A 14,380-nucleotide genomic window follows, 5' to 3' on the forward strand; every position below is an offset into this window, starting at 1 on the left:
GTCTATAATTCAAACCATAAGCCATCAGAAATTATTCTGATTCTGATAACGTTTAATGAAGTATTTGAACAAGATTACAGCTGTTTGGATGTATATTTAAATCATTAACCAAAACTGTGTTATATAAAATCAAAATTTTTATGAATTATAGCAACAGATCCCTAGCTTCCAAAAGAAATTTTCTGCAGAATGCCTTTACAATGCATTCTTGATATACAAGAGTTTAAACTGCTGCTTCTCAGATAATGTCATGTTCTTATCATGTTCTTATCATACTTTGAAATAAAGCAAATTCTTGGAAATGACAGATGAAGATTGTCCATTACAATGTGCCAATAATCAAAAATTAATTCTCAGTTCTTGGCACATCATAGATTAATACAGATCAGAATCAACTGAGCTATATAAGAACTATGTTGTGGCTCTGAGCATATATATCAAGTAAGGTCCTGGGTGCTAGGAAATATCCCAACAAAGCAAACAACCATGCCATGCCAACATCATTTGGTGCAGCTGTTAATGAGCATGGGGGAAAGAATTTGTGGTTTCATTAATGTATCCCAGCATATAAGATGCTTGCTATAATCTTCACAGACATGAATGCACCAATTTATTAACCACAATAATGCAGTCTCATTATGCTCCTCACCCTTCTTTTTATAAAATAGGGTAATTAGGTTATTCTTCTTTCCTGAGTAGTAAGAAAGCAAGAACAATTCTCACAGAGAGTTGTTCTCCTCTGATAGTAAATACTTTTTAGAGTTAATTAAACATGTTAACTGAAACATTCGGTATCTTAGGAGGGAAAAAATCCTTAAATTAAGAAATCATTGGTAACAGCTCAACAGTACTGTGTGTATGTACACACTTACATATATCAAGGATGCACTGTATTGTGATAATGTATGCACAGTAAACAGAATTAAGAATACTTGGTTTTCCAAACTGTTCTAATCTACTAGATAATAAAATACATTTTTATATTAAGAGAAAGTAAACAAATCTGAGCACTTTCAGTAATGTTTTTGAATTTTGAAAAGTTGAACTTAAAATATTCTGCTAGGAATATGAATATTTCCCGTGAGATTACTTAGTAACCAGGAATGGACATGTGCAAGGATAGTTATATATACATACACACAAATATATATATGTATATATATAAACTATGGTCCCATATACAAACAATATTTGCTTTGAGATACTTCCTAGATATTCATAAAATAAAGTACATTTTAATAGATAATGAGATTATGTAATGTAATATTTAGAAGTGATGAACAAATGAATCAAAATATACATATAAAAATGCACTGGTCTACTGCCACACGAAGACATTTTATGACACTGATGAGTCCTACCCTATAAATAGGTAAAAATTTAATAAATCGTTAAAAAAAAGTGAACTAAAATGTTCATCCATGACTGGAAGCCATGTTTCTCTTTGAGAAGACACCAGCATAAGGCAGGTGGGAAGAGTCAATGCCACCTAGAAAAGACATCACAGATTATGCCACCCGGTGGCAAAATTCATATTTACTTTATCAGAAAACAAAATTATTTGATTGAGTCACATGATACACACATTGCTCAAATATTGGGTGGGGGGAGATTACTATCCAAAATCTAGCAAGACGTTTGTTTATATTCACGATCAGGAGTCCGCCTCACAGGTTCTGGTGAGGGTCGAGGTAAAGTTGGCTTTTTCATCACTGGAGGTTTGGCCTTTACTGGTGGCTTAACAGTTGCTACACCAACACTAACAGTATTACTTTGTGGGTTGCCTTCCCAAGAAACAGATTTCTCTGTTTCTTTAATTGCCACTTGCCGAGGAAGATCTGGTGCACCAATTTTGGGTTCCTTTTTAAATAAGAGTGGTTTTTCTGGAATCTTTGGTGGTCTTGTTTCGATTTCTGTTGATGACAGCAATCTTGTTTTCCTTTCTCGTATACTGATAGAAAGATTTGGACTTTCTGGAGGTGTGAGGTCAACGCTAGTACTTGTGCTTCTTCTCACTTGTGGGAATGTTTGTGTCTGAGCATCTGCAGAATGAGAGCTGCTTGATACTTGGCTTATACTTCGGGATATTGTGCCCTTTTTCATTGTACACTGGTTAGTCAATGCAAAACGCTCAGCTGTGGTTAATTCCACTCCTTCAGTAATGGTTAATGATGAAAGAGGGCCCGGTTCATCATCACTCTTCTTTGATAGTTCTTTTGGTGCATTCATTGGACTGGATGGATTAACTGGAAGGTCCATAACCAGATCAGGTGTATCTTTGCTAGGCAAGCGGTATTTGTTTTCAAGACGAGCTGGAGTCTGTCTTTCTTTTTCTAACATTGAAATGCTAGTAAAAACATGAGCTAATGTTGTATCCAGGTCTTTTGCCAATTTGCTATTTGAAGAATCATCAATTGGTTCATACACAGATAAGTCAACACTAGCATGCTGAACAATAACTGACTGACTTCCTCCAATAGACAATCCTGAAGGCTGCTCCAAGTCCCCCTCAGCTGACGTTCTAAGACTGCTTATTGAGGACGGACTAAAGCTTCTACTTCTAGACTCAGAACACTGTGGAGAGCTTGGCTGAGAAATGGGACTGGAAGAGTACTGAGCTGAGGAAAAACTACTTTTCCTTTCACTCTTAATGTCACCTTCATCTTCTTCAGGGATACCTTCTGTAGAACAGGACTTGGGGCTTGGGCTAACACCAGACAATGAATCACTGCTACTGCTTGTACGTCGTTTCTCACCACTATCTGTACTTGATTTATCTTTATCCTCATCCCTTTAAAAGAGTAAAATAGAAGTATATGCTATAACAAATAAGTGAAATTTCATTTATACATTAATATCCAAAAGTTAGTCAGATGACAAAAGTGCAATTACAAGATAAAATAGGTGATGCAAGTCAAAATTTGGTATGGAAGTATGCATTATTAAATGCCCACATGGGAACTTGTATATGTAAATTATGCAAATTAGCTAATGTGTATCTGAAAATCAGAATCAACTGCAGTTAGCTGATCCAGGCATAGGAAGCAGGATTTTGTTATTAGTTATTCTGTGTTTTTCAGCCTGTACAAGCATACAAATTTCAATTGTACAGACCTGATATATTGGCATGATATGCTAATATGTCATAAAACCAGCAAAAATAAAAATATCTTAAAATAAATATCCAGCAGAGGAGTTTGTAGACCTTGGTTGGTATTGTAATCAGAGGTTGACCCAGATATTTTGCTACCTGAGGCAAGATATGAAAATTGCACCTCTTATTAATGATAAAAATTGTCTCAATTTTTAGTTCACATATTTAGTCTGCTTCTGAAAGATATTCAGCACCTTTCACAAGTGGTGCCCCAAAGTAATCACAATCTGATTCATTTAATGGCCTAGTATAAATACTCTTAACAATCAGACAACACTCTTAATGGGCTCTCTGTTATTAATGACAGTGTTCAAGAGTCAAGTCTAGTGGGAGAGCAATTATTTCTAATAGAGAATAACGTCCCCCCCCTCAATCTACAGACTTAAATCCTATTGAGCATGTATGGGATACTCTAGGAAGACAAAATTTATCAGTGAACCACTTTCCTGAAAGAATGTACCCCATTAAGATCTACAACTTTAGCAGCAAATTAGCTCATGTATTCAGTTATGAATGAGCTAATTTGAATATTTCAGAAATAACATTACCCATAAGTTCATATAGCACTGTTATAACATAAGCTATTTCAATACCAAATTCTTTTGCCATGTATTGATTACCATTCAGACTACTGCACTTCTGTCATTTGAAATTCAATCAACTTTTGAACACTAGAGCAGTAATAATCATGAAAATATCATTTTCATATAAGTAAAAAAATTCCTTTTCACACCAAATTATATTTGTTGATATACTGTGTTCTATGTAAGGCATGGTTTAATATAATAAAGAATCAATCCAATGTAATAATTGTTCTCATTGTTTCTCAGTTACTGTAGTGCTATAATCCATCTGACTTTGTGTATAGAACTTTTGTATAATTTTTTTGTGATATTAATATAGGTGACAGTTACTTAATAAATGCCCTCTACCTCCAAGAGAAGCTTGAAAGGTTGGAACATGAAGCCACTCCTATTAAGCATTACAGATTAACTCAAGACATGGACTTTTTGAAGGGGATTTTCTATTACCATGGCTCAAGCTAGTAGGTAAAATATTTATTTCTTTTGTGAAGATGGAATACTTTTGAGTAGAGGTGACATTAACAACATAAGCAATGGTATATGCTTATGTCATTAATGTGGCCTTATGAATTGAGGGAACTGCAGGTTGGGGGATGGGGGGAAATAAGGGCAATACACATATACATTTTATTAATGATATGGGTTAAATTAACACTGCATAGACCTTGAGGGTTCTTTTGTGTTGCCATCTAAGATGAGTCATTGGACACTGGATGTGTGAAGGACAGGATAATTCAAGTTAATGTTGTTATTATTGGGGTTTGATGGTGCATAAGCTTCTTTGGCTATAATCAAATTAATGATAAGGTATAAACAACTTTAAGAGTGCATTAGGATAGTAAAAAAAAAAAAAAAAAAAAGTGTGATCTACATTGTATACCATTTGGCATCTCTCATATTGTGTCATAACTGAGTTCTCGGTTGTTATACTACCACGTACCTATCCACCCACTGATGAAGGGCCAAATAGCCAGAATACTTGAACAGTAAGATATACAGTGTAGATGGATGCCAGGCAAGGAACAGATGTGTGGGTGGTGGTATCCACTGAGAATAAGCAACGATAGTTTCCTCTATTGGGGAAGCATTACTTATTCAAAGTAGTAAAATGACAGGCAACTTGTTGTGAAGGTATCCACAATACAAGTTGTAATGAAAACAATGCCATTGCACTAACTTCTATGTCCAAGTAAAAATAGCCAGTGTACCTACTGAGACTAGCAAAAGGTTACCATACAAGGAGAGATCTCAAAACTTATGAGCTGCAGAACTTGGCAATTAGTACCTTAGAAGGGATCTCAGTGAGGTTTTAAGTCTATGAAGACAGGCAAGTAATACAGAATAATAATATTATAATTAAAACAGTATATTTTATTTTAATAACAATGATATGAAGAGGGGATAGCAGGCGAAATTTTCATGGTATTAAATGGTGGTAGAGCTAGGGGGACATTAAATTTAGACTAAGAAGAGTTTTACACTGGATTATAGAAAGTTTTCCTTTAGTCATCAAGTTGTTAATCCTTGGAATAAGTTCCCTCCATGAGTAGCTAGAACTGACAGAGTAGAGAAATTCAAAAGCCAGCAGAAATGGTACTTACAGGAAGAGAGAAACAGTATATATAGTTTTTTTTTCTGATGTAACGAAAGTCTGACGTTCTTGATTTACATGGCCAATATTATAAATATCACACCAGCACCTTGTTAGTAAAAAGTTCTTATCTATTTATTCCTCTCAATAACAGTTTATACAAAATATTTATTTACACAAAAGCGCATATCATTCACCTGCAAAAGGATAGAATTTTCTACATAAACATGTTCGTTTATTACAAAATTTGGTTAATACCTATTATGAAGTCTATTTTTACCCCCATGAGGAATAATGTTATGTTGTATGGTTAATACAAAGCTTAGCACAGTTATCCAATTATTGCTCCACCACCAGCATGCCTGTTACCTGGTTCTGCACTTTTTGAAAAATGACACTAACTTGTTAGAATTCACTTTTATGTAAATAAAGCCAGTTTGTAGTAGCTACAATATAAATATATTTGGAAAAACATCATTAAGGTCAGTTACAATTGTTACACCAGGCTCAGAGTCTTTTGTTATAATCTATTCTTTGTGCTTTTTTTTTAAAGGGTTTGAGCTGATATCTCTTTGTAGTTTGTGTCTTTAAGTCAATTTGAAGTTTGTTTATGCTAAACCTCATCTAAAGTAGTTACAGTTGACAAAATGTAAGTGGAGAGAATTACGCTTGGAAATAAAACTGAAAATTACCATATACAAGAGGGAGGCTGATATGGTAAAATGAAGTAAAAAAATCATTGAAAAGGATTACAACATCCCTTTAACTAGTTTGCCTACAATACTAAAAAAAAACAAAGTATGTGACACTGGAGCAGTTATAAAAAAAACAGGGAGCAACCTTGAAGTGGAAATAAAACTTTCCAAGTAGTATCAACAAATGTGTGCATCTAATTCGCCAAAATCAGGTCCACTTTTGCAAGAAAATATGAATTATCTACTTCAATGACATGGACTATAGACTTCAAATGCAGTAGTAACTGGCTCTATAAGGACAGGAATATCTTAGTTTTGTGAAATGTCTAAGGCAAGTCTGAATCAGTCGGACAAAGAAAATGCTACAAACCTATTGTGTTCTGTATGGATAGGGTGATACGTCCCGGTTTAGCCAAGAAAGTCCTGGATTTTAGACTGTTGTCCCGAAAAGTTGAAATAAAAATATTTTTATTTCAACTGTAAATTTTTTATTGGTTTTTTTCAATTCCATATAGATTAATTAACACTAACTTCCAAAGGAATTTATAGCTTCTGAGTTACTTAATAATAGAATTAAACACAAATGTAGAATCATATGCAAATAGAATCATATGGAATAAATAAATTATCATGCTATACTAAATCTCAAACAGCAGTACTATCTATTACACAAGTTCAGAATCTGAGATTTATACAATTTTTTTGATTTAAATCATTAATTCTTATAAATACTAACAATTAAAATTAAGAAGTATGCTATATTTAAAATGTTTAGCATTATATATTTTCTTATTTAGTTCCAAAATAGTAAAAATCTCGGAAAACTTGAATTTTGCATTTTAACTAAATGCACTTCATTTTTTGTAATGATTGCCACTGAACTAACTAAAATAAAATAAAAAACCATTGATTTCTTTTCTTTTCATTTATTATTTTCATTTGAACAATATGTTCAGATTATGTGAGCAGATTTTAATGTAACTTTATTATCCCATCTTTAAAAATTTATAAATTTTATTTGTTATATATTTTGTTGCACGTTTTTAAATGGATTTTTAAAGTTAAATAATTTATTAATACACTACACATAATCTTATTAAAGTACTCAGAAAATTATAAAATAATTTACTTTACTTATGAAGGAGTACATATAATTAAAAAGACACAAACGTTAACGTTGTCCCGGATTTCCTTCTTTCAAACAGTTGCATTGTCCCAGTTTTTTTACCAGATTTTCTTCTTTGCTCCAAAAAGTATATATAATTAAAAAATATAATATGTGGTCACCGGTATATTTTAGAATTTTCTGCCAAACGAAACACTTTCAATTTGAGGAGAGTAAACAATGAATCTCTATTCCATTAGGCTGAAATGCAGATGGGAGTACAAAACTGTACTTACTTGTGATTGGTTCAGAATTATGTTCAGAATGTTTCAGCCTTGATTATTGAGAGTGGACAGAAGAATGGCTTCAGAAAAAAAAAAGGAACATTTTGATGATTCTAGATCACTGCACTGCACATTCTGCTGAGACACTTAAGTTGATGAATGCATACCACATGTACATACATACATGTGGTATGTATTCATCAACTTAACCTGTTGTTTTTACCTCCCAGTACTACCAGTTTTGGATAATTTGGTTATGGAGGAATTTGAAAAGGGAATAGGATCATTTGTGTAAAAATGGTTCACCAATGATATTTTTTGTAGGGAACAAAAAGAGGGTAATGACCTTTCTCCCTCCTTAAAATTTACCTTAGAGGTGGAGTGCGACCAGACCCTTCCACTCTTATGTGTGCAGGAATAACCCTCGCCTGTTTACTGTAGTACCCAGAAAACCTATATGCATGAAGCAATTTACAAATTGTGAAACATGCCATGACTGACATAGTTTGCATCTTCATCCTACGCCAGATTTTCAGAGAAAATAGCCAGAATACTTGAACAGTAAAATATACAGTGTAGATGGATGCCAGGCAAGGAATTGCAGGCTAGCAAAGTGTTCCTTGAAATGTTCAGAAGTGGATTAATTTATAAAATTAACTGTACAAAATGTTATGCAAGCTATATCAGCGAAGTAAACAGTAATCTCAAGGATCATTTGGGGAAACCAAGAAAATACCATATGTAATGGGAATTTCAGTTCAGCTATTGCTGAACACGTGGCATGAGGGGAACTACAACTCCCATTCTGCAAAAATCATCAGATGTGAAAGAGAGATCACCGGTGGCTGGAAGTGATACACACTGTGCAAAAAACACGTAGTAGTAGTGGCATGTGATACAAGAAAGCAAGTGTATGAGCTTATGCAGCATCAGCCAAAAAAAAACACACCATTCCCTCCAAATGCCTGTCCAGTTCTTCCTTAAATTTATTCAACCTATCGACTTCCACAACAACAGATGGAAGTTTGTTCCAGCAATTAACCACCCGCTGGCTAAAGGCAAATTTCCACACGTCTATTCTACATCTGTCCTTTCTTAATTTGAATTTATGCCCCCTTAAGTTCGTAATCTGAACAAGTGGAAGGATCCCATCAGAATTCAGCGTGCTCAACCCATTCAAGGCCTTATACACCTCAATCAGATCACCGTGCAGGTGCCTAGTCTCCAGCCACTGCAATTTGCAGAACTTAAGCCTCTATTGGTAAGAGGATCCCTTCACTGTACACACTCAAGCAAATCTACATCCTTCCTAAAATGAGGCCTCCAGACCTGTACGCTGTACTCAAGGCATGGCCTGACCATTGCCTTATACAGAGGGACAATCACCTCCTTTTCTCTGCTAGCAAAATTCCTATATATCATTGACAAAACCCCATGACCTGCCCTGGCAGCCTGTCTGCATTGCTCAGAAAACTTCATATCTGACTGCACAATTACTCCCAGGTCTTTTTCATTTTCTACCACCTTAAGTGTAGTAACCACATGGTACTTTTCTCTCGGGTTACTTCTACCCATATGCAGTACTTTGCATTTGTCAATGTTGAACTTCAGTTGCCACTTCTCAGCCCATCTGCCCAACTTTTCTAGATCTTGTTGCAGTAGCACACTGCCATTACTGTCATTAACAACCCTGCCAACCTTTGTATCATCTGCAAACTTCGACACTAAGCCTGATATACCTTGATCAATATCACTGATAAATGATATTGATGTTACTGAACATTATTGAACAGGGTTAGGGGAACGTGTATTTATCCTGTATTCAAGTCATTTGTATTACTATGTGATAGGGCTGTTGAAATGATAATACCATTTCCACTTATGTCATGGATCACATGATCATTTATTGCCAAAACCATCCAAGGTATATATAGATGTATGTAGAATTTGTAAATTTTAAAATTTTAACTGTATATAGTTATTTTATTTATAGGTATTTGTATGGTAGCAATTTAATATTGCAGTGTATTAGTACATTAAAGAGCATTTTTAAGTCTGGTTGTCAAGTGATGCTGATATGTAAGAAAAGATAATATCCCCAGTTCCCTAAGCAGGATTTTTAAATATTTCTGCAACCATAGAAAAAAAAAGTTATAAAAAGTCAACTTCCCTGACAGGATAAGGAAGATAAATAAGAAAATCAGTGTTTATTATTTTTATATGATACACAAAGGCCACAATTATAAAAAAAAAAAAAAAAATTATAAAATAAAGTAAAAATTGTATATTTGTAACTATGTAACACCATGCTTAGAATCACAACAATTGTCATGATTCTAATTTTAGCATGGGTGGGCAACTTAAAATATTAGAAGTCTCTGAGATATTCTTAATAATTTTAAGTTTTAAAAATTTAACTCATTACCTAATCTTCAAGAGGATATATTTATCAGGAATCAACCCATCTCGGCCATCAAAACTTCCTTTCCACCAATCATTGGAAACTTGATTGTAGAGCAGTAAAGTGTCACCACGCTTGAATGATAATTCTCGTTCTGATCTGGCTACAAATTCAAACTGAGCTATAGCTTCTAGAACTTCAGACTCTGAAAAAAAAAAAAAAAAAAAAATTATATAACCTTGATTAGATTTTTTTTGCATCACAAATTATTTTAGAAAAGAAATCCAAAAAGGATTCTGTAATAGTTATTGCACATTTATATGCATTTATTTTAGGAATAACCAAATGCAATGGAAAAGTCTTCAGGCTGGAAATCCCTTTAACAGTGGTGAGTATCCAAGTAGGATTCTTCATTGGTGTTGAGCATGTTTATTGTGGATGGTTTTGTGTGTAGTCAGCAAAAATCAAAAATTTGTCCCAGCACAGAATATTGCTCACAGCTCAGGTGATGCCCCTATAACCTTTCCAAAACTCCTCAACTCTATCCAAAAGAGAACAGTCAAGTTAATTAATGATCCTCCTTACAAACTCAAGTCACTCCCTATCACACAGACACTCAGTTTCTGCTGTCCACCCTTTCTGTGGATATTTTCTTACTTCTTCTGAATTAGCATTTCTGATCACTCCTCTTTATTATTAAAATCCAGTTTGAACATGAGCATTACTAGCCAATATCCATTCACAGTTTAATACCAGACTAACTCACCTACTGCTGACCAGGCTAGCTGGGTGGGTAAAGTGCCTGCCTGGCAACCCAAAGGTTGTGGGATCGAATCCCGCCTTGGGCTTGGATCAGAATAGAAAAATGCAAAAAAACCTTTGGAGGTGCAATATAGCCACAGAAGCCGATGCGCCAACAACTAACAAAAAAAAAAAAAAAACTCATCTACTACTTCTTCATTTATCCCCTCTGATTCTTAATTCTTTCTCATTATGTGTTTCCTCAAACATAAAAAACTCTAATACCCTTTCATGATTGGTGTTAACATAAAGAATATTTCTGCTGTGTGAAACAAAAAATAAGACAATCTGAAATAACTACAATATTACTGTTCCCTACCTGCTTCACAGCAGTTTAATCATCCCTTTAAACTTATAAAAAAGGGATGATTAAACTATGAATGGACCCTACTGCCACATATTCAAAGAGTGTTCAAATTATGTTTTCACTAAAGGTGGTCAAATTTTTTAAGGATAATTCTTTATACTTACATGTTTCCTTCTAATATTTCTCTTTTTTTTTTTTTTTAACAAGTGCTGCTTTTTTTTTTCTTTTTTTAAATTACACATTTTCAAGTAATACTTGGCTTTTTATTTTTAATTCAAGTTTATTTACAGTTTTAAGTGAATCATTACACCAATTATGTAATTAGAGAATCCTTACTTTTATCCTAATATAGAATTTATTTTTGTGTTTGACCTGGCTAAGCAGATGATTTTTTTTTTTTTTTTTTTGAGAGTATGCATAACAGGCCAGATATTTTTAACTTAATTTTGCCTTGCTCAAAAGTTGAATTATGGTGACAATCTGTATCCACTGTACAAACTGTACAAAGAATTTGTTAAAACCTTGTTAATTTACAATGCTAGCCTTAAGGCTGGTGTTGTGAAGTAAGAAGACTTTACCAAATTCTTAGCCCCTCGACGTGGGCACCTGTACGTGGTGAGGGGACCTCCCAGTGATGCTGCTGGACTTCCAGACTAGCATCACTGGGATCCAACGCCTACAGCCCAGGTTCCAGGCTTACATCAATGGAATCTGGCGTGTTTGCCGTGCGCTGCGACCCGTGGAAATTCGGAAAGGGGGATCCTGGTGGTTGAGGGACCCAGCTTCAGTACACCACTTTGGCCCCTACTTCGACAAGACGGGAGGTCCTGGAAGGCCCGGCTAGGATCAATCAGCTAGTAGGCTCACCTGCGAGGGTCAACCGTGTCAATGCCACGCCCCTACCCTCATGGTCCGAGGGACAGGATTCAGGCTGGCGGCGGTGCGGGTATAGTGTCTGGGTAGCCCTGGCGTCCCACTCCCGAGCGCATTTATTGCATGCCGGGTAGTGGGCGTCCCTTTGGGCTCCGTGGTGAGTGGGGAGCCCGGGCACTGAACAATTTAAAAATCTCCATGAATCCTGATAAACTTATTTCTTCAGGGGCCCCAACCCGGTCCCTATCTGAAAATATAGACACTGACAGCACTATTGCGTCAAAGAGGCAGCGGACTGAACTACCATCAGGGCCTATCCCACGGTTTTTAATCATGCACTCCACCAACGAAAAACCGATTGGTAAAATGTCACCTTTCTTTATACAGAAAGGGTTAGATGGGTTAGCTGGTTCACCCAAATCAGTTAAGAGGCTCCGTTCTGGGGATCTCTTGATTGAAACTAAAAATGACAGGCAATCTGAACATCTACTCCGAGTAACATCAATCGGAGGAATCCCTGTAACCGTGACACCACACAGAACACTAAATTCATCGAGAGGTGTAATTTCAGAGTGGGACCTTCTCGACGTTACCGAGGAGGAAATCTGCTCGGAATTGAAGTCCCAGGGAGTTATTGCCGTCAAAAGAATTAGTGCACGCAGGGATGGGAAACTGGTTAAAACCAGAAATATTATCCTGACAGTCAATTCACCTAAATCTCCTGATGAGATTAAAGCTGGATACATAAACTGCCCCGTGCGTCCATATGTTCCGAACCCTTTACGGTGTTTCAAATGCCAGAAATATGGACACTCGCAAATGGCCTGTCGTGGTTCCCTTGCATGTGCTCGATGCGGTGCAAAGGACCACGAAATAACTGGATGTTCAGCTACAAAAGCCGCATGTATTAACTGCAATGGAGAACACCCTGCATATTCAAGAGCTTGCCAGCAGTGGAAGGAAGAAAAGGAAATACAACGACTAAAGGTAGAACTTAACATCTCATACCAAGAGGCCAGGAAAGCAGTTAAACCAGTAAGTAGCGGCAAAGCAACATACGCCGAAAAGGTATCCAATAAATGCTCGATTGGCACCCGAACGGATATGACTGTGCCACCAAAAGAGTCATTCACGCCCATCGCCCACTATCTATTAAGTTAAGTAAAACCAGCATAGAAATCTCAGTCAGCTGCCACTCCAATATCGGTACCTCCCAGTGCTCAAGCACCATCAAAAGCGAGCACTAAAGTAACAGTACAAAAAAATCAAGAGCCCATGCCAGGACAAGAAAAAATGGATGTCGAAACCAAGGAGGTACATGACGATTCAGTCTTGGAACTCTTTACGGAGGAAGAGATGAACACAGGACAGCGCCCTTTCTTCCCCAAAAAAGACAAATCCACGAATGATAAAAGTAAGCCCTCAGCACCTCGGAAGCCGCCTGATGGACCCACCAAGCCAAAATAATGGCTAAAATCCTACAGTGGAACTGTCGTGGATTCCGACGAAACATTAATGACATCAAGGCACTTCTGCAAAAGTACAAGCTATCATGCTTTTGTGTACAGGAAACCTATTTAAAGGCGAATGATGACCCCACATACGTAACATTACGATCATTCGTAAAGACAGAATTGGGGACGGTCCTGCTCATGGAGGAGTTGCAATCCTCGTGAGCAACCAGATTCCCTTTCAGCCTTTGCAACTTACAACCAACGTAGAGGCTGTAGCAATTTGCCTTAAAGTGGGGTTCTTATTAACTGTTTGCTCTCTTTATTTACCACCTGGTATTGACATCCTCCAGGAAGACCTTGATGATCTCATCATGCAATTGCCTCCCCCTTTATTATTTCTTGGGGACTTTAATGGACATAACACTCTGTGGGGTAGTACTAACATTAACGGAAGGGGACGAGTCATAGAGCGTATGCTCACTGACAATGACCTCTCCCTTCTCAATGTGGGAACACACACTTTCTTCCACATGCCTACCCGTACTTTTTCTGCCATTGATCTTTCTATCTGCTCCCCTTCCCTCCTTCCTTCAGCTATATGGGAGGTGGAAGAAAACCCATATGGAAGTGATCACTTCCCCGTGATAACCACCTTAACTAGTGGTAGACCGTGTCAGCCATTTAGTTTACCGCGGTGGAAGATTGATCAGGCTGACTGGAATGCCTTTCAACATCTGGCAAATCTTGACGTCGGGAACATATCAATGATGCAGTGGCATACGTTACAGAAAGTATTGTCCAATCAGCTGCAATTGCAATCCCAAAAACATCCAGCCGGTTTCCACTATTTCCTAAACCTTGGTGGAATTCAGAATGCACAACAGCAAAAAAGGCACAAAACAAAGCCTGGGGGATATTCCATCGATATCCCACGACCGATAATCTAATATCATTTAAACGTGCACGTGCAAAAGCACGTTATATCCAATGTCAGAGCCAAAGGAAATCTTGGATCCGTTTTACATCATCCATAACCCAGACTGCCAACTCAAAAGTAATCTGGGACAAGATCTGGAAAATGAAGGGCAAATACCCACCGTGCCCTTCAGTGATTCTCGAGCACAATGGATG

At 36.6% G+C, this 14,380-nt stretch overlaps 1 protein-coding gene across 4 annotated transcripts in view; it reads right to left on the reverse strand.

Moving 5' to 3' along the window:
* Positions 1-1,102: 1,102 nt before the first annotated feature.
* The window catches only part of LOC150088785 (SLIT-ROBO Rho GTPase-activating protein 1-like), a 431,497-nt gene continuing 418,219 nt past the window's right edge, over positions 1,103-14,380 (reverse strand). For 2 of the 4 annotated variants that reach the window (XM_090369652.1, XM_090369651.1), the window contains exons 18-19: positions 9,839-10,019; positions 1,103-2,791 (exon numbers count right to left, since the gene is read on the reverse strand). In XM_090369652.1, coding sequence (XP_090225778.1) covers positions 1,627-2,791; positions 9,839-10,019 — 1,346 coding nt within the window. In that variant the 3' untranslated portion in view covers positions 1,103-1,626. The remainder of the gene's footprint in view (positions 2,792-9,838; positions 10,020-14,380) is intronic. The other 2 variants (XM_090369650.1, XM_090369653.1) reach the window with 1 other exon arrangement.

Source organism: Mastigoproctus giganteus, chromosome 3 (genome assembly GCF_048544385.1).
Source record: "Mastigoproctus giganteus isolate SK-2022 chromosome 3, ASM4854438v1, whole genome shotgun sequence".
NCBI classification, from domain to species: Eukaryota; Metazoa; Arthropoda; class Arachnida; order Uropygi; family Thelyphonidae; genus Mastigoproctus; species Mastigoproctus giganteus.